This window comes from Chiroxiphia lanceolata, chromosome 3 (genome assembly GCF_009829145.1).
Source record: "Chiroxiphia lanceolata isolate bChiLan1 chromosome 3, bChiLan1.pri, whole genome shotgun sequence".
Classification (NCBI taxonomy): Eukaryota; Metazoa; Chordata; class Aves; order Passeriformes; family Pipridae; genus Chiroxiphia; species Chiroxiphia lanceolata.
Genome location: NC_045639.1, coordinates 57,378,709 through 57,402,695, shown reverse-complemented (window position 1 = coordinate 57,402,695; position 23,987 = coordinate 57,378,709). Strand labels below are relative to the sequence as shown.

General features: G+C 40.3%; 1 protein-coding gene across 5 annotated transcripts in view; it reads left to right on the top strand.

Annotated features, from left to right (window-relative positions):
• Positions 1–10,358: 10,358 nt before the first annotated feature.
• The window catches only part of ARFGEF3 (ARFGEF family member 3), a 90,822-nt gene continuing 77,193 nt past the window's right edge, over positions 10,359–23,987 (top strand). For 3 of the 5 annotated variants that reach the window (XM_032681927.1, XM_032681924.1, XM_032681923.1), the window contains exons 1-2: positions 10,359–10,785; positions 11,902–11,953. In XM_032681927.1, coding sequence (XP_032537818.1) covers positions 10,701–10,785; positions 11,902–11,953 — 137 coding nt within the window. In that variant the 5' untranslated portion in view covers positions 10,359–10,700. The remainder of the gene's footprint in view (positions 10,786–11,901; positions 11,954–23,987) is intronic. The other 2 variants (XM_032681926.1, XM_032681925.1) reach the window with 2 other exon arrangements.

Here is a 23,987-nt window from a genome sequence, read left to right as displayed (position 1 = left end):
AGGCATTCCTGGCAGCAGAAATAACAGCAGAAATAGCTTCTGAAGTTACAGCTTCAGAAGATATTTAGGAATTAGCTCAAATCCAATGGGAGCAAAAATCTAAGGTTTGGGTTTTTTCTTTTGGAACTGGATGAGAAGAACTCAATGAGACTGCACTTAATTATGTGATTTGCTTTATCAAGTCATGAGCTCATGCAGGGCTCTCTATGACTTTGCCAGCTTCCTACCATTCCCTACCTCCCCCAAACACCTTTTAATGACAGAAGAGCAGAAACAGCAAAAATGAGGAATTCCTAAAAGTTTTGACAGAACAAATTGCCTTGTGGAGGAGAGAATCCTAAAGTATCATCTTCCACCCCTAGAGGAGAAGCTCTACGCTGAGCTAAGAGAGAACCTCAGAACTGTTAAATTTTGCTGTTCATAGAGCTACTAGTTTCTCCCTAAAGTTGTATTCTTCAGGGTTGATTCCAGTGGAAGAAAAATCCTTCTCAAAGTAAAATAGGCTTGCTGGAGAGAAAGGTCACTGGCAGCTTTGCTTATTTTATGGACAAGTTACAACAAGCTAAGCCTTTGCCATCTGCTCTGCCTGCAACTGTAAATGGAAAAAACCCCACACCAACCAAACAAAAAGAACAAATCACAAGAGCACCAAGGAGATAAAAGTGGTTTAACTGCCTATATATGCTCCGCCAACAATGCAGCTTGCACTGAAGATGTTGTTTCTCATAGTTGAGACACAAGTCCCAAGGAAAACAGTTCACACATAATACAGTAAATTTCCTGCTGAGGTGAAGTTTTCTTGAAGCAGACCTGACTCCACCAGACTATTCAGCTGTACTTCTATGAATTTATGTGATCTTTATGTAAAGACTGTCCTAAGTAATTTTTTTATATTGTTTGCATCTCAGGTAGTAAGGTACAATGGGGTGTGAATTATTGGAGGGATAATGCCCCTGGGGGGGGGAATGCATGAGGCAATAAATGGCTTTTGCAGGTAGCTAAACACCACAGCAAGGCCGTGAGGTATCTGAGAAGCACAGAAGCGCTCATTGAAAATATTGTCCCGATGCCATGTTCAACAAAGAAAAAGTTAAACAAACACAAATGTGAAGATTGTGGATTTCTGGCCATGTGAGAATTTGGGAAATCTATGCAGCTAGTTTTCTAGAGAAACACCATAAGAAAGCATTGAGATGAATAGATTAATGGGGAAAATTATTAGAAGGGGTGAAAAAAGTGATGAGATTCAGCACATGCATGTGGCAATAAAGACGCATCATCCATGGGAAGCGTATATTTTGCACTCAGTGATAAATCTGCACATTGACATGCAGCTTGTTGTATGGTTTCTTGCTGCACTGTTAAGCACAAAGTAAAAACACATGAACCATCCATACAATGTATCATAAATCACTGTGATGCACATTTAAGGGTTTTCCCTTAAGAAATTAAACTATAATCAAATGTATTGCATTTATCTGTGGAATGTAAATTCCTGTAGAAATGGATTCATTGTGAGCATAATCAGGAAAGATCTTTAATGAAAAGATTTACAAGGTGTATATCTATTCTTTGAATTTCTCTTTAAGTTACTTAAGTTAATAAAATTGGATTGACATCCAGGCATTTGATTTTTTCCTTGGATTATGAAAAAGGAGACTTTGAATTGTAGTGTATATATGTACTTCAGTTTAAAAAAATTAGGCTTACCTCTTCTGCTGGTTTAACTCTGTTGGACCATCTTCTTTGACATTGAAGGACCTGTATCAGGTCACAGTCTTGCAAATATCCACAGTGGCTAACCTCAATATACAGGAACAGCCTTTAAGAAGGAAGGAAGAGAATACAGGAATTGCTGCTGCCCTCCTCAGAGGGTCAAGTACATGCATATACACTGAAGTACCCAACAACTGCATGCAATATATGAGGTATGTTAACTTGTGTAACATAAGGTGTATCTTCATTCTGTGGCCAATAACAGTAAATTAGCTGACAATATTTTGCACAAGGCTGAATGGAAACAAATGGAATTTCAGAGTTCAATTAAAAATATATAATTATTTATACTCATATACTTCATATTTATAAATCCTTAAGCAACATGACTAAATCCTTTTATTCTGATATCTACATTGCTATTTATTAATGAGTCAGTGATGCTCTGTTCTTTTGCACCATAAAGATCAGCTTACCCTTGGCATGAGCAATATTGGACTAATTTGTTCCCAAATGAAGAAATTATTCAAGTTAGACCCTTGGTATTTAATAAGATAATGTTTTCAAATTCCACGAAGATCAAAAAAGGCACACTAAATTAAATGAGCGATTTTCTCATTGCTAATGATGTGTGGCTACATAAAATCAATATTGTCTCTCTAATATATATATTGCTTATGAAGTTGGCTGGCATTACAGGTGGGACTACATCAAGGTGACCTGGCAAATGTCACAGTACAATCTCATTTTCACTCACTTTGCCAAATACTAACTAGGGCTGAAATCTTCCATCTGGATAGGAGCAGGGGTGATTGCTTTGCATTTTGACCAAATTAGTTTCACTATTTGTAGACAAAAGAGAGGAGATAATGTTTTGCCAATGTTAACACAATCTGATAAACTTTCTTTGGAAATATGTACTGTCCCTGTTTGCTGTCATGAAGAATTAAAACAAAATGTAAGAGTGGCTTATGTATCAGAGTTATGCTTTTGGCTGCAGTGTTGAAAACTTGTCCAAGTCTGTACACATTTCAGAAAATAAGCCCACATATGTTCAGTAAGGTAACTAGTTTTTATCAGTTCTTACAGATCAGATGTGAGAAAGCAGACTGTAAAAGTAAAGAGCTATGGTAGAAAAGCTGCTCTCTTTCCATATCAGTGAGACCCGAAATCACACAGTTCTGCTGCTTGCAATTGTGTCAATAAAACATGAGGAAAAAGAGTTGCATAGGACCAATCAGTACCACTGAAATCAGTGAGGCTTACAGTAGTACAGAAAGCAAGAGTACTACTAGGCATATTTAACATCAAGCCAACAAAATATATTCACACTGCATCCCTAAAAATAGTCATTGTTCTTTAAAGGACCATAATTTTAACAATCTCCCAAAATCTTCAATCTGTTTTTTTTTCTGTCTGCTTACCCCATAATACATTGAAGGAGTCCAGTTTGACTACTAGAAACCAGATGGACCTTGGTTATTAGATAGCTTTTTGCCAGAGGATTTTCATTTATAGACAGTATATTTGATCTGGAAGCTACTGAAATCTAAACACAGAACTCTGCAATGCCATTCTTCGAAATCTCTTTTCAAAAAACACATTGGGAAACACTGTCTTTCTGCTAGACTTTCCATTTAATGCAAGAGCAATTTTCAAAAGGCTTAAAAACCCATGCATTTGGGTAGTGATGCTCTCCCTCAGGCCTACAAGGCTCACATGACTATTGATGTGGTGAGAGCTTTTCTGTGGTTCAATATCCACTTAGCACCGGATTTTCGGATCATGACTTAGAGGCAATTACTGTCTTCTCCTAAAAAGATGGAAGCTGAATGCTATACTCCCTCTGATTATATATCCAGAAAGTATATGCCAGTAGCAATCTGAGCATTGATTGAGTGTTGATTAATACTAGTAGTGGAATATAAAAGGACATCACTCAATGTGCAAGTTCATCAGTCAGTTTATAGCAAACTGGTCTCTCAAAGAACATTCGAAGAAAGCTTCCAAGCATGTGACTATACCATAGGTCTACTTACAGGTCAAATTTACTGCTAATTTGCAATTTAAGTGTCAAATTCAGGAACCAACTCCTGTGCCAAGTCAGATGACAGAGGGACATGTATAAGTAATTGATAGTCTTTTCCAACCTAATTGATTCTGTGATTCTGTGATACCTTTGAGATGAAAAATAGTGTCTGCAAGGATAAGAGCAAATGGGGAGTAACAGATTCTTACTCCCTTTGTAAGAGCTTTTGGAGATTGGGACTTACTTGCCTTGAAATAAGTTCCCACTTATTATTGTGAGGAAAAGGCTACTAAATAGGAACCAAACTATGTTCTGCAGCTAACTAGCTCTCTTAATTCAGAATATTTTATCTTTTAAGTCTTCTAAGTTGTTTTTTAATGTTGGCAAAGTAAGCACCATTGACTAACAGAGTCAAACTACATGTCAGTTTGTGGGAAGCATGGAGAACAAAAAGGAGGGTTTTTTCCCCTTGTGTTTAGTCTTTATATGAATGCATAAAAATAAGGCTCTGAGTTGAAAGTTACCACCATTGTATTGTAAAGCCAAGACTATTACCCTGAAACCAAGGGATTCATTTAAGATTGATCTATCAGTGGCAGAACAGAATCTACAAATTAACACTATTAAACTTCTAATTAACTTGTCTCTTTGTGTTACTCTTTACTTGGCACTATACTTAACAAATTCAGGGATTTTTCAGAGAGCAGTCATACATTAAATTTTGTAATAGTGCATGAAAATGTATTTATCTATTTCAAAAAGAGCATAGTAGATTGAAAACTTATACAGTTCTTAGCTTTTCTAGGAGTATTTCTAGTACTTCAACCCATGTATTTATATGCTTAACGCCAAACAGGCTATGCAAATCACAATTTATTTTCTGGCCAGTAGAGATGTGTTTAGTTAGACCTTGCTGACCTTTCTTGACTTTCTAACACAAGCCTCTGACAGCTGTAGATGACATGATCTCATTATTTCCTCATAATGAGACACCTTTTTCTCAGTCAAAGGCCACAGCAGATTTCAAAGCAGGTTATGGACACAAATATGTATAATGCATTTGTAACTTTCATGACCTACATTTCATACAGCTACATGATGAGTTATTGGTTCAGTCACTTTTCAGACAGCTTCACAGAATTTGAGTTTGAGCATTTTGCATATTCCAAATGCATAATTGCCAGATGATACAATCCTGACTTTTGTGTTCAGCTTTTGAATGGACTGCTGTTTTCTTTCCATAGATCAAGACTAGAGGAATCCTCTGGATCACAGGGAGAAAAGTGGGACACAAGGAGTCCTCTGAAGTTTAGTTTTCTGACTGACTTAGAACTCTAGTGATATTAATCTTAACTCCACAGTTACTTGTAATTTTCTTGCCCCTTGAAGCCTTGTCAATAGAATCTGATAGAAGAAAGAGAGTTTTACAGTTCAAATCTTCAGGCTACCTTTTCCCATGTACTCAGTCTTCTTCACAAACTCTTGTATTGCAAGATAAAGAAGAACTGGAATTAGTGCAGAGAAGGGCAATCAGTATAATCAAAGGTCATTTAGGAAGAAAGATTAAATAGCATAGTCCATTGTAGACTGGAATAAAAACAGTTGAGGGAGGACACACTCAATGTATAAAGAGTCATGAATTGCGGGGAGAAAATAAGGAATGCTTATGCAATGCTTCTCACAGCACATAAGGTAGGTAGCATCAAAAACCCAAGAAAAAGAAGCTAAAACTCTACAAAAAAGTATTTTCTTTTGTTTGCATGGAACTCAGCTGTGGAACTTACTGCCACAGGATGGCTGTGCAGGTCAAAAGCATAAAAAGATTCAAAAGGAATTAGATACAATCCCAGAAGAAAAATCTTTCAGGTATTACTGAATACATGAAGATAAAACCACTGTCTCAGGAAGTACCTAGTCTGCAAATTAATAGAGACATGGAGAGTTTACCAGAGGAAGGGGCATTATATTTTTTCTACCTTTTCTTTAAGAATGTCCACCTAACTTCTGTCAGAAATATATTACCAGGTAAAAAGAACTTTGATCTGACACAGAATAGCTGTTCTGTGTTCCTGATACCTTCATCAACTGCCTTTGCAACTCTTCAGGGAGATGAGAAGATTATGGTAAATTGAAGGCAGTTATGGGGATTTTTGCTTTTCATCTGTCTTTGCAGAATGTATATCTCAACAAGGCCAGAAGCTCTTGTCTTGTATTTCTACCCTGACTTGGATCTCAAGACTTTGCATTTGCTTCAACTGTTCTTTACAGAATAAATGATGTGAGGCTGTATGGAAAAGACAGTTCTGAATATATGCTAGGTTTATTCAAAGATCCCACTTCAGAGGGTTTTTTCCCTAACTCTGTAATCCCTGCACTCAGCAGCACCCATGCTCAATGTGCTTTGCAGTGCTTTGTCTTTGCTCAGAAAGGTCATGCTGTGGAGGATGCAGAAAGCAGCACCAGCTCAGGAAGGATTTCACTGAGCCCTCAGATAGCCTCTGGTAATTCACTGTGTAGTGACTTGTGGAAACAAACCCCCAAACTCACAAAGATTATTGAAGCAGGTATGTTTATTTACAGAGCTGGGTGCACGAGGAGTAGCCTCGCCAAAACATTTGTTCAGCCCTTTTTATGTGATACAATGTTACATATGCATTAGTTGTGTTACATATGCATTAGCTGTATCAGCAAATTCCTGAAAATTGGGAGAGGAAATCATTAACATACATCACACCTCCAACTCCACCTCAGAACGCCCCTTGGGGGTCTTCATTTGGGGGTCTTTTGGATGAAGTAATAGTCTTCCTCGGCTCTGACCTTTTCAACTTTGCAAGGAATGTGGTGCTGGCAATGGCCACTCACCTCAAAACCAGTTTCATCTTGACTCCTTCTCTCGGAGTCCCCCTTTATCAATCTACAAGGTCCCTCTCAAAGCTCCTTATCACAACTCCAAGGCCTCTGCTTCTGCTAGAATCCTCATTATAAAGTTAACTGTATCTTGTCTGTAAGTTAGTATAAGCAAGCAAGGCCTTATTCTAATTTAACAGTATTCTATCTAAAAATTAACTCTATTAAGCATCTAAGGCTGCAATCTTATAGTCTAGACAATCAAAACTGAAAACATATCCTGACAAGGGTCTTGCTTGTCTGAGTCTTTCTGCCTTCTGGGAAAGGGAAAGAAGGGTACCTTCATCTGGTATGAGGTGTCACAAAGGTGCTGATGAGCCCATCTTACACCTACAGCCCCCTCGCTTCAAATTTTTTGAGTAATTTTTTCCTATATAAAGGGATTCAAGTGTACAGAGCTTCCTGAGCAAAACTGAGCCTAAGCTTCTTCTGAAAATCTGGTCAGTCCAGTCATAGGGGTGCTTCTGGAAAGACTAATTTTGAAAAATCTGGCTAAGCAATGTTTTTGAACCGTGGAATAAGGTGTTTTTCCTGTCATTAGAAGGAATTTCTTAATATTTTGTGATTCAATTTGAAGGAAGTTCTCAAGGGACACGGCCCATCTCTTTGGTGCACATCTTCCAGCATCTGCAGCATACAATGAGATCTTGACCGAGCATATTGTTGAAATGGCCAAAGCACAGGGAACACGAGTGATAATAACTAATAGAAAATATATGTGATTATCTCACAGTCTAACGTGCCTTTGTCTCACACTTTTCCACTGTATATTTTAGTTCATTCTTAGGACCTCAAAGGCTAGAATGATACGGTAGGTGTGTGCAATCTGTTTATATGTTATCAGAAGAAATTTAAACGAGGATCAGATCGCCTTCCTTGGCTACTGGAAGGAGCAGACACACAGTAACATCGAGATCTCTAAGTCAAGCAAATACTGCTCACTAGCCTAGACAGAGAATTGTACTAATATAACTCTATTACTCTGGGTATTTTGAGTAGCTTGGCTTTGCTTACACGCTTCTTGGCTGTGTTCAGAGCTCTGGGTGTATCCCAGGATATAATTAGCATTCATATAATGCAAAAGATCAGTAGCACTGCCAGGTGAGAGTTACAAAAAGCACACTGCATATCTGCCACTGCATCGTAGTGATATATGACCACTACATCCTACAGATACCAGATCTGCACAGGAGCCTTCTGACTTCCAGTTGGACAAGGCTTCAGCTGTGCAGGGAACCATCAGAACTGACTCCTAGGTAGCCTCTACCACTGTAGAAGGATGCTGGCTTTCAACAGCCAGGACAAGGCAAGGAGGACTTGTGAACTCCAAGAGTGACCATAGAAAGCTTAGTTGTCTCTTCATGACAGAAGGCAGGAGGTTTCTTCACCATCATCCCTACTCTGTACCTGGACTTCCAGATATTGTGACATTCAAGGCCACCTGCCTTGAAGGGGAGTCCAAAGCACATGATTAAATGTGACCTCCTCCCTAAGGAAAACGTATTCAGTGACTGACTTCCAGCAGGACATGGTTACTGTGTATTTATGTGATTACTACAGACAACAGACTCAAGGACTGATGGAGCCCTGTTCATATCAAAACGGAGGGCCTCACATTAAAAGTGTCAACGAGCTGACTCATGGTACTCTGACATGCTCAGGAAGAGTCATCAGGACTTACTTTTTCCATCTGCATAATCTTACCAGCTCTAGAGAGCCTGAACACACCCTTTGTTTCTCTCAATCTGATGACATAACTACAGAGGAAAAGTGTTTAGCAGCACAGAACCCATTTTGCTGGAAGACATTGGACAGCAGGTGAAATACAAACAAATACAAATTTTGCTTCAGCGACAGGGAGCATCTGTGAAAACACTAGCTCTTGTGAAGATTCCAGCTGCAAAGGCCTTCCTGTAGAGACCACAGAGAAATTAACCAGTGAATTGATGATGCATATAGTTAGAAAATAGTCTAAAATTAAAAATTAATTAAGTTTCATCAATGGTTCCCTGAAAATAAACAATTAATTATTTACTACTTATAGATACATACTTATCTTTTAGCGTTTCAGAGGTTCAGATGAACTCTGGTACATTGTTTCTACATTAAAAATACCTCAAACACCACCACAGTCCTTTTTGGGTTTTCCCCCAAGGAAAAATAAAAACAAAGTCTTGAAAAGACAGAAACCGATTCTCATGCTCATTTGCTCTAGGCACGACATAGAATAAACAGGAAGGACATAGGTGGGGAAACAATTCATCACCACTTCAGTTTGAGCCTTGACTTATAGCATCATAGTGCCCTGACAAACTAACTATCACCATTTTTTTCATTCCAAGGAAGGTGGCAGACCGTGGGCAGAGATAAGAAACTTCGGGAAAGTACTTTTGGTTTCTTGGAGATTGGCTTATGCCCTGAAATTGGAAGCTTAATGGTACTTCTGTTAGAGATTGTCGGTTTGTTTTTTTTTTTATTTATTTTTTTTTTTATTTGGGTGGGTTTTTTTGTTTGGGTTGTTTGGGTTTTTTAATCCTTACTATTGCAGCACTAGGCATTCCCTAACCACCTCTAGACCTTTCTGGTATCATTCTAAATCATTTTCTTCAGAGAGGAGTTTTACATTCTGGCCTTAAAAGATGACTATGGATTATGCATTCATTATACTTCTGAACACAGGATGAGCCCTTGTAAGTATTTGGATAAGGGACAGCCTTTGAGAGCCCAATATCCTGTGGGAAATGCTATGGCTGATTCACCAGGTGCCAATATTCTGCCTGGTAATTCACAATTGGTACTCTTCCAATTAGCAGTAGGAGACATAACCGCTAATACTGCCAGCTGCTACCTGGAATGCCTTTCTTATCTGTTTGGGTTTTTTTCCTTGTCTGTTTGTCCTCTTGTATCTTTTTAGAGAGATTCTGCAAGAAGAGAACGACATTGTAACACTCAATTAACCGATACAGTCACAAAAAGGGCAAGTACCGTATAAACTAGAGATACGGCAAAAGAACAGCAAACTGAAGAAGGCAGGAGGTTTGGTGGGTAGGAAGCGTGAGGAGGACGGTCTGAGCTAGCGGAGTGGCTGTTTTCTCGCCTGGGGGATGGCTTGATGGGGGGCACATGGGTGTGCATTCTTTTCAAGGCACAGACAAGTGACAAGTCGTGACCTTCTGCACTTGCCAGCTGGGGAGAGAGGCGTAGATCCCGCAGGGCACACGGCCATTTATTTGACTCTAGTCGTTTCAGGGGATAGCCAGAGCCGGCACACACGGCGGTGTGCAGGCCTGGCTCCTCGTGTCTGTCCCGGTGCGACAGCGCCCGCGGCTCCGCAGGACGCTGCGGGCCGGAGGGATTGCGCTGCGGCAGCGCTGCCGGGAGCGGAGAGCCAGGCTGGCAGGGCTGGGGAGCAGGAATCCTGCCCTGCAGTCCCGGGCCGCGCTCAGCAGCGGGGTGGCCAGGTGGGACCAGGAGCAGCACCTCCGCCCGACCCCGTGAGTGCCCGTTGGACGCGCGGAGCCCGAGGCGCAGGCGGCCCCAGCGCGCCCCTCCCGCTGCCCGGGGGCGGGCAGGCCGGGCTGCCGGCGCCCCCCGCCGCCGGTCGCCATGGCGACCCGCCTGCCCGCGCCGCGCGCCTCCCGCGGGGCTGCTGCCGCCGCAGGGTCCGGCTCTGGCGGCGCCGGCCCTGCTCCAAGGGTTCTCCGCCCTCCCGCCGAGAAGGGAGTCCCTGTGCTCCCGTGGGCAGTGCCAGGCCCGGCCCCAGCCCCGCTGCGCCACCAGGGCCTGCCTGGGGTGGGAGAGGAGGAGGAGGAGGAGGGACTCCGCCGCGGCAACAACTGACGTGTCCCCGCCATGGAGCTCGGCGTGATTCATCAGCGGCGGCGGGGCGGCAGCGGGATGCCGCGCTCCGCTCCCGCGTAGGCACTGCTGCGGCGGGGGCAGCCCCGGCACGGCTCTGCCGCCCGCACCGCCCTCCTCCTCCTCCTCCTCCTGCTCGCCGCCTGCTTCTCTTCCCCCGCGGCTAGGCGAAGATCCCGAGGGAGGCAAGATGGAAGAAATCCTGCGAAAGCTGCAGAAGGAGGCGTCGGGGAGCAAGCACAGGGCCATCAAGGAGAGCTGCACCTGGGCCATCGGTACGGGGCGGGGGGCGCGGGCTGACCCCGCCGCGGCCGGGCTGCCGCGGGTTGCGGAGCGGGGCAGGAGCCGCTGATGGAGAGGTTTTGTAACGGCGGGGGCAGGGAGACCTCAGCAAACTTGTTCCGCGCCGGCCGCTGAGCCACCGGCGGGTGGGGAGCGACCGGAGCGCCTCGGGCTCTTCAAAATGCCCGGGAGCTCCGCGCTGCTGGAAGAGGCCGTGGCACCTGCTACCGGTCCCGGAGGATATCCGTGTCCCTCACCCTCCCCACCTCCTGGCTCTGTTTCGTGGCGCTTGCCAGGCAGATGCGGGTATCAGTAGCTGTCAGTTTCCCTATATGTTTGGGGGGGGCTGTCTTTTCCTTAAAAGGCACCCTCCTTTCCCTAAATCATCGTAAAAAAAACCATCCAGCATAGTTTTTTACTGCTGGCTTGTGTTCGGGAATCTATTTTAAAAGCTAGGAGTTTTGTTTTACTGGATTCCATGAGCTCTTTTATCCTTGCTGTATAATGCAAGTGATCAGTATAACGAGTTCATTTTTTAAGGGAATACAAGCTTAGATGCATTTCAGCATCCACCCATTTTGCAAGATTGTTTGTGGCTTGAGGTGTTTTTTGACGCTAGGAACCTGGAGCACTCGTCAGCAAGACTCCTAACTTACATCATCATAACTGTGATACTTTCAACTACTTTAAATTTTTATTTTTCTTCCAAACATAGCTACAGTATTCTGTGATAATTCATACCTGTTGCTGTCTTATTACTGGCCTTTCATCTTGGTGTTCCATGGATTGCTTCATTAATTGTGTGTCACTCTTGCACAGAAGCCATGAAAATATCCCATATACTGTTCCAGTTTTAGTATCTGTGCTGCTGAAGTGCTGATATGTGAAAGTGGAAAAGATGGTACTCCGTGCCTTTTCATTGGGCGCTCAGGCTCCTGACAGATATATGCAAAGTTTTGTGGACTTGGAGCAGCAGCGATTTTTGTTTTGTCAGCTGAAGTAGGTGTAAACTTTAGGATCATTAGTTCAGAGATTGTAGCCAGATGTATTACTGTGGTTGAACTCAGAAGTTTCTTTTAAAAGCCCTGTTGTTTCCTTTGATTATACAGAAACCTTGGATTCTCCTGATGCTGCTATCAAGATACCTCCATATCAGCTAAGGTAAGAACATTTAATGTTGAATCCTGTGGAGCTGTCAGTATTTGTAAAATTGATGCAAAAAATTGAATTAAAAGTGAGGTAAACGGGAGGGAGCTGAATCTTTGTGATTTCTTTAGTTTGTAGATATATATGTCTATGCTGATAGTAGTGGATAACTTTCTGATGATCCTTTGGCCTCTGGTCATGAATGAAATGTGTTAAAATGGGTATGTATAGTGGTGACATTGGTTAGAAAGGAGGGCTGCCTGAGGGTCTGAAGAGTTTTCCTTCTAAATTACAGCTTTCAGTATAAACGATAATGTTTCCCAGCCTTCTCAGTGTGTTTGTTTTCTTTTAAATCTAAATCAGTTTTTGTTTACTGAAAATAGAAATTCTGGAAACTGAGAAGTTATTATATAGCTAGGACACTGACTAAGAATTAAAATAATGCAGTTTCTATGCCTACTTCTTCTGTTAGCCTACTACATTATCTTGTGTAAGCTTTCTTCCTTCTTCCTTGCCTCCATTTGTACACCTATAAAATAGGGGACGTGCACAAGATCTCATTTTGGAAATTCTGATTGTTATGGAGTAAGTGGATATGCAAAATTATTCATCGTCCCTTCTGACAGAACCACTGAGAATCATCAAAAGAAACTAGCAAGCACACTTTAAAACAGAAGGATGTTGTTTCACATAGCCTATTAATTCAGATGTGAAATATTTAGGCTTGCCTTATTAAAGAACATAATGGATGCTAAAAAATTACATGAGTACAAAAAGCACCTCAGTAAATCCATGGAAGAAATTGATTGAAGTCTGTCAGATGCAAAGGTACCCCTTTTTATTCAAAGTACTTTAGTCAGAGATGATTGAGTTTTTATAAAAGAGTATATAGGAGTTTTGCTGGATGTGTGGCCTGTCCTGTAGTCCTCCTCGATATGTATTATGAGCTCCTGACAGAGGTGCCATTTTTTTATCACAATATTGCTCTCAGTCAAGCAGTCACTAAATAGGAAAGGTATAAGAGCAGTTCTTTTGCCATTCTAAAATCCTATCAGCTGCAGTCCACAAAAGGCCTCAATGAAGTGAGGGATGGATGTAGCACAGGTCTGACATAACCAATGCCAGACACATGCATCTCCAACATAGACTGGAAACAGCTGGATGACTAATTCCCGGTAGCTCCCTTAGAATTATGTTTACTTGTCACTGTGGCTGGAGAACACTTGGCTCTTCATCTTCCCTTTTATCAGCCTCTGTCTTTATGGTCTCTCTTTCTAAGTGCTATTGTCATTCCCTGTGAATTAGTTAACTAGCTATTACCACACTACTTCCTGTTTCACTTGCCTGCTATCTCTTTACCGATATGTCTACCTTTTTCTCTTCTTCCCCCAGTGTTCTTAATGATGTATTTGTTTACTTGGGGCGTTTTTTTCCTCTCTAAATCCTAATCGTTTTAAATAAAGCTAAAGCCTTCACAGGTGTCGATTTAGACTTGTCAGTAACAATGCACTCATTATTACTGAATGTTTTGCAAAATAGAAGGTACACGGGAGAATGTGAATAAAAGCTTTTGTTGTGGGGCCCTTGGTAAGTCTCTGCCACACATCCTCAGACATTGTGGGACCTGTTGCTGAACTTACTCTTCCCTCTCGGATAATAAGCTACCACCAGGCTCCAGATCAGCACACTTGAGCCTCATCTTGGGCTGGAGTTCACCTGCATGATGTGCAAATTAGATAAAAATTCTTCTTTGCTTGGTATTTGTTAAAGAGCAGCACTCTGATGGCTTGGTTCCTAACACTAGAAAAGAATAGCCTTGAAAGTAGAGTGGCGGCTGTGACCAGAAATACAGCCAAGATACAGGATGGAGACATTCTAACCATGCCTCTTTCCTGCTTTCGACTTCTATCAGGTGCAGGTTGTATCTATCACCTGCTGTAATGCAGGTCAGCCTCTGGCTGCTCATCCACTTGGAATCTGCATCTGTGCTTCACACTTTCTGCTATAATATTTTTGAGTGTAGTAACAGAGCATGGGAATGTGTTCTGGAATATTCCGTAATACTAGAACTAGAGTGAATCTTTCCACTAATTAACCCTAATCCACAACTCAGATCTGAGATCCATAGCAACATAGCAAGTGTTAAAGGCAGTATGGCAAGTAGTTCAGGAAAAAAATGTATTTATGAGCTGAATTTTGAGTACTCTATGTGGGGGGAGGATGTTCCATCCTATTTAGTAGCAAAGTTTGTTGTGTACTTAGAATATAGTAGATATAAAGAAAGGACATCAGCACTTCTTTACAGGGTATTTTGTGAAGTTCTTGATCTAGGGCACATCCATACTGCATAGGGATGGAGAACAGATTTATGAGCTGCCATGTCCAGTTGAGATAGATACTGACTTGGTTAAAAAATAGTGAATCAAGGAAGTACTCTAGTCAGTATTGTTCTCCACAGAGCAGTGTCTTGCTTCCACTAGTGAGTTGTGATGTTGTTGCCATTTAACAGGTTGGCTGTGACCTTGCTTAAGTTCTTTTCCTTCTAGAACTGAAGAATGAAGACTGCTCACAAGAATGAGAGTGTGTAAACTGTCTACTCACTTTTTTTTTTTAATTATAAAAAGAAAAACCATTTGCTGTTTTTGACACCCCAGTTCCAGATGAGTAGAGGTTCTTCATAACGTTTTCTTGTAAGATCGTGATCCTAGTGTGAGAATGGGGAGGACAAGGTATCTTTTTGCATTTCCTCAGACTATGACCCATTTGAGTTCAAGGGTTTTTTACCGTGTAATATATCAGCTACATACTTGTCTCCACAAATAGTGTTGAGGTAGATTATTTCTGTGTTCTGGCTTGCTCCTGACCTATCCATAGTTTCCTCTCTTGTGTTGGACCTTTGTTACCTAACACCAGGCAGACCACATTATAGTTCTCTGATGTGTGTGCAGTTAATTAGGGGCTTTAGCTTTAGCATTTGTATGGGAGCCGTTTTTAGCACTTGTCTGGTAGCAGTTTACATAGCACATGCCTGCTATGTTTGGGAGCACCTGGAGTATTTTTGCCCCAAAGGAGTCCCAGTGACTGGACATTCAGCCTGGAATGTTATTCTTTAATTAGTTTGATAGAGATCTGTTGGGTATATCTTTAGGGAACTAAATGAGACTATTTTGCTGTTCCACTTCCTTTGATGTTAATTGGACTTATGAATCCAAATCCCACTTAATGACCTTGCATATTAATTCTAGTGAGGGGCATTATTTAAATGTCTCACTTCCTAAAGAAATAGAAATCTCCAACAAATACGGAGTTTCCCACAGAGTCTTGTCAGCTCTGCCTTGAGATAGGAATATGTGTGACTTTTTGGGACTTTTAGCTTATGATCAGAGTATTGGGCAAGGTCTGGGATAGTAACAAAGATTAAAGTGGATCTAGATGGAAATTACTCGAAGGCTGTTCAAGGCTTTGTTGTAGATATTCTGTGAATTCTTGAGGAGGGAGAGTCACGTAATCTGTTGGTAACTAGTCTCTTGTTACCTGCCTCGTATGATGATATTTTTCTCTGAAGGGGAGTTGTTAAGATTGGATATATATTAAGTCCTTAAGGAGGCTGGATGGATGACTTAAATCATGAAATGGATAAAAGGAATTGATGTGCTCATGTTTTAATTGGTGAATTGATCACACAGAAAATAGCTTAAGAGTTGTCTGCCAGCAAACAGTTGTTTGGTACTAAGTTGGGCTCTGTTTATTTCAAGATGACAAATTCTTCCCTAAGGCTAACAATATACACTGAATAAGGCTCTCTTCTTGGCTAATCCCTGGCCAATTCCTCTACTGTGATTTTAGAGGCTGAAATATAACCTGTTAAGGGTAATTGAACAGACACAAGAAAATAAGCTTTGAAAAAGAATGTTTGATCAGAGCAGTTTAATACTCATGAGGATTATCATCATATCAGAGAATAAAATAAGAGGCTAGACAGCGCTTGCCAGTCACATACCGCTTTGAAAAAACTCGGGTTTACCGGAGTTTCTTGGAATGCTTTATGAAGTTAAGTCATGCCTTATAGGCTATGTAAAACTTAGTGGCTTGTTACCAGCACAGACTTAGTGCTGCTAAGAGGAGGTTGGTTGGGACTTCTCAGGGAGCTTCTTTTTGGAAGGAATGCAGGTTACATCATGTACTGTGCAGAAAGCCTCACTTGAATCCTTCTTGTATTTCACATTGGCCTTTCAAAAATGATCAGTATTTCTGGAGATTACAGCAGGAAAGTCAGAAGTCAGTGATGAGCAGGGTCCTCTGTAATAACCATCTTACATCCAGTTCTGTCTCTTCTGTTTGTGTCCCAGTAGTAGTGGTCTTGCCACTAGTTTTTGAGGGCAGTTTGGGAACTTCAGTAAGCCAATGCGATGAAGAGCTGTCAGGAACAGACATATGTCTTAAACTTAGGTGAACCCTGACATATCTATCCTCCTTGCATTTTTTTTTTTATGGTGATGGGCATCTGGGAATAAAAGTGGTTGTTCTAATCTGCTGCTTATTTTTGCATCTCTAGCTTTGCATTTGACATACTTCTTGAAAAATATATAGCTTATAAACTCTTAAATAAAACAACATGCTCACTCATTTTACATTACATGTGCTTAACAAATAATAAAAGCAGTAATTGTGATGTGATCATCACCAAAAAACCAATGCTATTGAGACTTACAATCCACTTAGCTTTGCAGGTAATTCATCCACTTAAAGAATCTTAAGTCTTGAGATGTGTTTTGGCTTCTCTATTGTGAAGAGATGTTTATGATTTCATCATTTTTGTGTTTTCCCATCTCTTAATTTTGTTCATATTTTCTATTAGTTTCTTTCTTCTGGGAGAGAAAAGCTATATGTATAGCAGATCCCTGACCAGAAATAGTGATTGTGAGGGGAGGAATGGCTGTCTCTGAGGAGTGGTTTTAGCATATCACTCTCTGTTTTACTCTTTTGCTTTTTTAATACACTTTCTTTCCAGCTCTTACTCTCACAACCACCTGGCATTAAATGCTCCTATGCTTTCCTCCTGAGTGTGACTGTTGGATATGTGACTCGTGCTGCTCAACCATTACATGGTCGCTGTCTGGCATTCAGCAAGTGGATTATGAGTTCCCTGGCAGGCATGTGGCCAAGAAGAGGTTCTAGTTGCAGAGTGGATTGTTGAGCTTCATCTCTTGTGTTGGTAGTTTACAACCTAAATCCAGACTTTTGGGGGCATTTATGTAGCCCGTTTGGTGTTTTGAATGGTGTACATGTACTGGTCTTGATTTAAAATATTGCATTCCCAGTTCTAATGTTGAGGAGTAGGTGAGGGGAGGAGATCAGTGTCTAGAAAAGCAATGTGGCACTGTGTAATGTAGTATCTGAATCAATCTGCTTGTTTAATTTGGGATATGTAAGTGGCCCTTCTGATGGTCAGGTACATAATCTCTGCAAAACTTTGCATCTGTTCCGGGACCAAGAATACAGCACTATTGAAGAGGAAAGGGATGTAGTTTCTGTAGTGCATGTCTGAACTCTTGCTGTCAAGACAAGATTTCAAAAGTGTTGGAAGGCCTCTAGATATAGAAGTCCCTAAAAACCTGCTAGCAAGGGTTATTGAGTCATGATTGTATCAAGCAAGGCAAGGTTTAATATTTTCATGGACAAAGGTGCATGATTTCTGCTACACTTACCTGTGGGTTTGTTGTGAGGGTTTTTGGTTTGGTTTTGTTGTTGTAGTTTTGTTGTGGGTTTTTTTTTAAGGGCAGTGCTTCCTGTTTCTGAAACTGTCTTTCTGCCCTTCCTGACATTCTTTGTGGTAGTGAACCTTAGTAGTCGCCGCTGCCTTGGGTCTATGTTCCTTTTATAGATTCTTCTAGAAATTTGTTCTACATTTATGACAAAAGTCCACTGTGTGCTGGTCTTTGCTGGGCTAGAGTTGATTTTCCTCATTGAGCTGGTAGGGTGGGAGTGGAGAGCATCTGAGTGGGGCCGAAGATAAGAGCAGCCGTAGTTTTAGCTGTTTGTCTAACTTCTAACAACAAATGCAACTGAAATATTGCCCTGAGGGTCTAAGGATGATAATGGGATAGCAGTGTGTTTAAAGTGTTTAAAGTCTTTGCTTTGAACATTTGATTTCTTTTAGTGCTTGCAGAGGAGAAGAAAATGAGATCATGGGGCTGTTTATAATTGCCTTAGAGAATGAAATATTGTTGGGGGGGGACAGGCAGGAACCAGGGGATGGAAGAAAACTGGCACTGAAAGGACTGTTTTCCTAGTAAATGATGCTTTACTCTGCTGTGGTCTTTATGTGATGCTGTGCAAGTCATGACTTTTCTTTTTTTTGAAAATAAAAGGGTTAGTGGGAATAATAAGTAGTTTCTGACATTTCTTATATTTACATTCCATGAAAAATAACAAAGCTGCAGGAAATTCACTACCTTTCATTTCCTTGAATGTTTGTTTGCTTAAGAAATTGAATATGTTGAGTGAGTATAAAATTACGTAATACATTGCAAATGTGGGGATATTTTCAAAAACCATGCCTTAGATCTGTCAAGATTTAGCATTGAACTGCTGTGAAAGTTGAATGGTATTGCAGATTGCAGCATTGATCTTCAAAATGTAACCAGTAATGACCAGAAATGTATCTCATTCTCCCATTTCTTCATCAAACTTCTGTAACTCGCTGTAGGCCATCCAACTCTGACGGAGAAAATAAGGTAATGTGCAAGTTCTCTATGCTCTAGTATCTCTGTCTCTTTTCTGTTCCCTCAGTTCTACCTAGGCCCAGCATTGTAAAACTTCTCCTGCTGGAATTTTAATTTTCATAAGACACTTTATTTGTTATTTTCAGGGAAAAATCCTTAACTTCCTTTCCAAGCTTACCAAGTAGAGGGAAGAGAAGTTTCATGGGCTAGTTTGATAAGCTTTCAAAATTGTAGACTGAACCAGTCCAGCATGTCCTCTACTTAAGGGCAGGAGGTGTACACTAAGGATGGATACTCTGCTTCTCACCTCATCATCATGCTGTACTTCAAATTATAATAAAGAAAATCACCTGAAGGATACAGATTGCTATATAATTAAGATCTACATGTTTAAGGTTTACATGTCATCAAATTCCTTAAGAGCAGAGTTACTGTGATAGCTTGTGCACAAAGGGCAAAAGTCTGTAAGGGTTGTTTTAGGGAGAGTGATGATAATGTATCAAAGAGAGGGGAGCTTTGGAGACTGGCAGCATCTGATTGTTATTTTGGCCTTGTCTATTTAATATTGTGTAGAATCTTTTGTTGTCTCTCTTCCTCTCCTCTCAAGTAAAGGCACACCTTGTGCTTATATTTTTTGTTTTCTTCTGTTTTGTTTTCGTCTTGACAACACTGTCAGGCTCCTATCTAGGAACTTTGTTTGTGTTGAAATCAAGATGTTATTAGCCAGTATAGCAAGGAAACAAATGACCTTAGAAGCACTCTCCAGCTGAGTGACTGTGCTGAACTACTTAATTACAATTGTATGAATTTTGTGGCCTTGACTGCATGAGGTTGGCTGCATGAGGTTGCTCATGTTTGCTTTCCATAAGTAGAACTGTGCTTCTTCTGTAATGGCAAATCCATTTATCTTGGAAAGTGTGTAAATAAAAAAGATTAGAAATGCCATTATCTCACTGCTTTAATAACAAGCAGTTTTTAATTGCAGTGTCATTCAATATTCCAGGTTGAAAAAAATTATTAAAATTCTAGCTAAGAAACTGTATCTAAAACATTTAGGCATTATTCTTTGCTTCCTTTTCGCTGTGTTGTTAAACATCCTCTGCTAAGCAACTCATATACTTCCCTCCAAAGGCAGGTTTGTTTAAGTGTTGAATGAAGTGATTACTTTGTGTCTTGGTATGAAAAGCAAATAGATTGAAGGGAAGAGTGAATACATAAAACAAAAAGGAAGGAAAAATTAAATACTGACTTGGAGGGAACTCCAAGAGAAAGCTGATGTCAGCAGCTGAGGTGAGAGAATCGGATATGGAAAGAAGAGTTAACCTCAGGTCAGATGAAAAGAAGCCTTCCATTGTAACTGGATAAAAGCAAAGAGTTTTGTACTCTGTAGGGAAGAAAAGAATGAGAATTATAAAAAAATAAGATGCAAGTGGTGAGACAGAAAAATGAAAATGCTTTCAACTAGAAATTATAATTTTAGTTATTAGTAAATGTGGAAGCTCACCTGATTATGTGAGAGGCAAATCTCTTACGTGGGAAACATGCACACAAGTGTCTCTATGCTTGTGAGTAACTGGAGTAAAATCCTGACTCTGATGAAGCAAGTAAGCATTTATATCTACATAGTATAACAACAGTCTCCCAACTGTTTTTGGTTTTTTTCAGGACCTGTAAACTGCAACACTGAGTGCTTGTTCATTCTTATGTAGCACTGTAACAAGTTGTCTAATGTCCATGATCATCTTGTAATGATACAGCATCATAAAGATAATTTGTTGGTTTGGGTTTTTTTTTTTCTTGAAAAGGAAGTTTCTAACCGGAAGTCTTCAGATTTTGTCTTTTAGAGACCTATTAGAGCAATAGGATAAGTACTAATGGCAAACTTGTACTTGCACAGAGGCACAAATTTTAGTGCTGGAGTGGCGTGTTCTCATCTAGTTTGACTTCCTGAATTGTGGAGGCAGGAGAACTTGCCCTATATTTTTGCACTGTGGACTCCAAACCTCTCTTTGAGCTTAACTTTAACACTCTTTGTATTCTTATCGTATTTCCCTAATAGATAAAATCAATCATTTCTCTAGAATGTGAGCAAGGACTTAAAATTTCCCTTCTGCTTGAAGAGCTGTTGCTTGAAAAAGGATATATTTATTTACTGTTCCTCCTCTAGGTTTTAAGTACTTCTATTATAAACCAAAAAGTTGTTAGTGGAATCTTTTATTAGAGTTCTCTAAGTTTGCACAGGAAGTTTCTACTTTTATACGTACGTGTGTTCATATATACAGCACTGGAATTTGTTTTACGTAAATTATCATCCCCTTTTGTGTAAGGACAGTGTTTGCTTCTGTTTGGTGTATTTAAGGGTGACAGCTATGGGTACCTCCAGAATTCTGAGAATTCATCTCTACCATTTATTTTTCATCACGGGCCAACTATCTTCTTGAGTAAGTGAGGCTAATAATGTTATGCTGTGCTACTCTGTTCATTTTAAGCAGCCAAGATGGAGAAGCTCTTTTCAATCATAGATGTTACTCTGGCTGTGACTGTTATCCCGCCTAACAAACAATGTATCAGAAAATGGCAACAGCTCCAAATTAAATTCTTATCTGTTCTTTGACTGGGTTGTGGATTGCTCTGTGGTAGGCAAATTGCATGCTGATAAGGCCCTGGAGTTCTGAATTTTGCTTTGCCTATGTACTTTTCAGCGGGAAGATAACGCAGAGACGTCTTATTTTTAATCTTTAATTTTCAGAAATGGGATTAAAAGTAAGATGGTTATCACCATTTGCATGAAGGGAAAAATGTCTCATTTATAGTGCCCCCTTCCCTAAGTCAAGGAGCCAAAGGTAGGTTGTGAGACTGTGTTCCGGGCACTAACAAGAAGGAGTTAAGATTGAGCCATTTCCTATTTTCGTTACAGTTTTTATCATGAGAATGAATTAATGAACCATTATTCTCTTCTCACTAAAGGCTTTCTTCACTACAATTAGAATAGAAAAAATTTTATGATCTTTCTACTTACAAATAGTAATCTTTCTCTGACCTTTTTGACAGTCTGTTTTGCCTGACATGTCATAGCACCCCGTGTTCCAGATCTGCAGGGAAAGTGGTAGGTTGATGAGCCACAGCAAATCAGACAAGTAGAAAGGTCATTGTAACCTAGTGTGCTGAATATAAAGGCTATTTATTATTTATTTATTCTCATGATTCATTCTGCCGTTTGCAAAGTTGACAGTCATGGAGTAGGTAGCTCAGGAAGCACGGCCTGATCTTGGATTACGTGCTTGGTTCTTTCTCTGAGCTTTTTGCTTGATGCTAGGCAGGTAGCTTCCCCTTCTGTAAGTCAAAGGTTCTCCCTTATTTTCATCCTCCCTCTGTGTTGTACTCGACTCATCTCATTCAGGATTAAGTTGGCATTTGTGCCTAAAACTGTATGTGTATGTATGTCCACACTTGCGTGCAATTTAAGAGTTCCAGTGTGCAACTAGTTTCTGTACTTTATGTAAATGGAAAACATTCTTAACTGTGTTTTGAAGTATATTGTTGTGCACCAGCCCTATCTGCGAATGTCACTTATGTAGAATGTCTTACATGTGTGGCATTACAAAACCTCAATGAGTTGTAACTTAACAGTACAGAACAGCAGACAGTGCAATAGGCAATGAGATCCCATGGTGTGGGATCACTCAAAACAGGGTGGAATTATAAAACGGCTGTAAGGTACAAGAGGAAACCTCAGTCCCTTACTTCATTGCACTCTGAGACCAAATTCTGGTCTGCATTCTCTCTTGTGCGTTCTTATTCAATCCAGTTTTTTAATGGTACATCTTAGAAGGGACTGACTGAATTAACATCATTCTCTCCCATTCTCCTGAGAATTGCCTATCATGTCCTTCTGTATTCTCATGCTATCAAATGATGCTTTTAAATGGCAGGTTAAACTGAAGTGTGGAAGGTGCTCAAGCTAATCAAACATTCCAAGGTATCTCTACAGGTGTTTTATAGTTCTAGCATGGAAATGCTAAAGGTTTAATTGTCTGAGTGTGTAACAAGAATAGGAAATGACACAATGGCAATTCATTTTCTCCAAGAATACAGTGGGAACACAGTCTACAGCAACCTTAATTAGATTTTCAGTTAAACATTTTTAGCAAGGATGGGAAGTTCATCTAATTGAATCTGTTCTAATTTCCATTCTCCTGTTTATCATTTTTTATTCTTCATTTTGGGACATATTTCAAGGCTCTCATTGTTCTCTGCTCATTGCAGTATGTGATGACAGATGGTAGGCAACATGCTGATGTGCAGGGTAGCTACACATAAGCCGTAGGAGCTCCCACCTGTCTTCATTATAATGAAACTGAACTGGATCCACTCCAGTAACTTTTGCCTTCCTTTTCCCCTCTCCTCCCCGTCTCCATCCACTTTAATGTGAGAATAAGTTTGTTCTGTATTAATAATGCCCAAAATGTTTATATGCTGTTGCATCAATCTGTAGAAAACCTAAAAGAAAAGTGGTGTTCAACCCCGAAGAGATGGAGATCTAAATAATCATCTGCTTTTAGCATCCCTGCAGTTAGTATATACACTGTTGTGATTTTTTTTCCTTCTTTTTTTTTTCCTGTCTGTGTCTGGATGATTGAGTATTGGTTAATGCAAAGGTGCCTTGTTTTGGCATCTGTTGATCTACTAATTTCAAGTGTGAGTTCTCCCCCACAGGGTGATAGTGAACATTTTTTTAAAAGAGGAAATATGTCAAAGTCACAATGTAAAAGTTAGCACTTAAAGGTGATTTGTGGATTAGAGATGTATTGCTGTGGCACCTCACAATCACAGTTTACCTGCAGGCTATATATGTTCTTAGGTCTAAGCAAAGCTGGCATTAGATACGTAGGTGGTAGCCAGCTCTGTACTGGCTAGAGGACTGCTATCTGAACTCTGGAGCAGATGTTTTGGCAGTTTCTGCAGGTCTGGATTGTATGACACTCTTACAGGAAATATCTCCTAGATGTTCTGTAATTCAAGCTGTTTTGGATGCTAAGCTCACAGGTTTCAAGAGTCGTTCTAGTTAAATTGATTCCAGAAACATTCAAGAAAGGAGCTTCTGCAAAAATTGGGCTTTGCGCCTGCCTGTTTCTCAGAATATCTCATGGAGCAAATGTTTACCTTTTAGTTAGAAACCTATTTTAAGATATACATGTAGTCTACTTCAAGTTCTTTAGTATTCATATTTCTTTTTAGAAGATTCCCATAGCATTATGCCAAATGGCCTTTTACAAGTTACCATAAGCTGCAAAGAAGGTAAAAATTAAGACCTGCAGATTCTC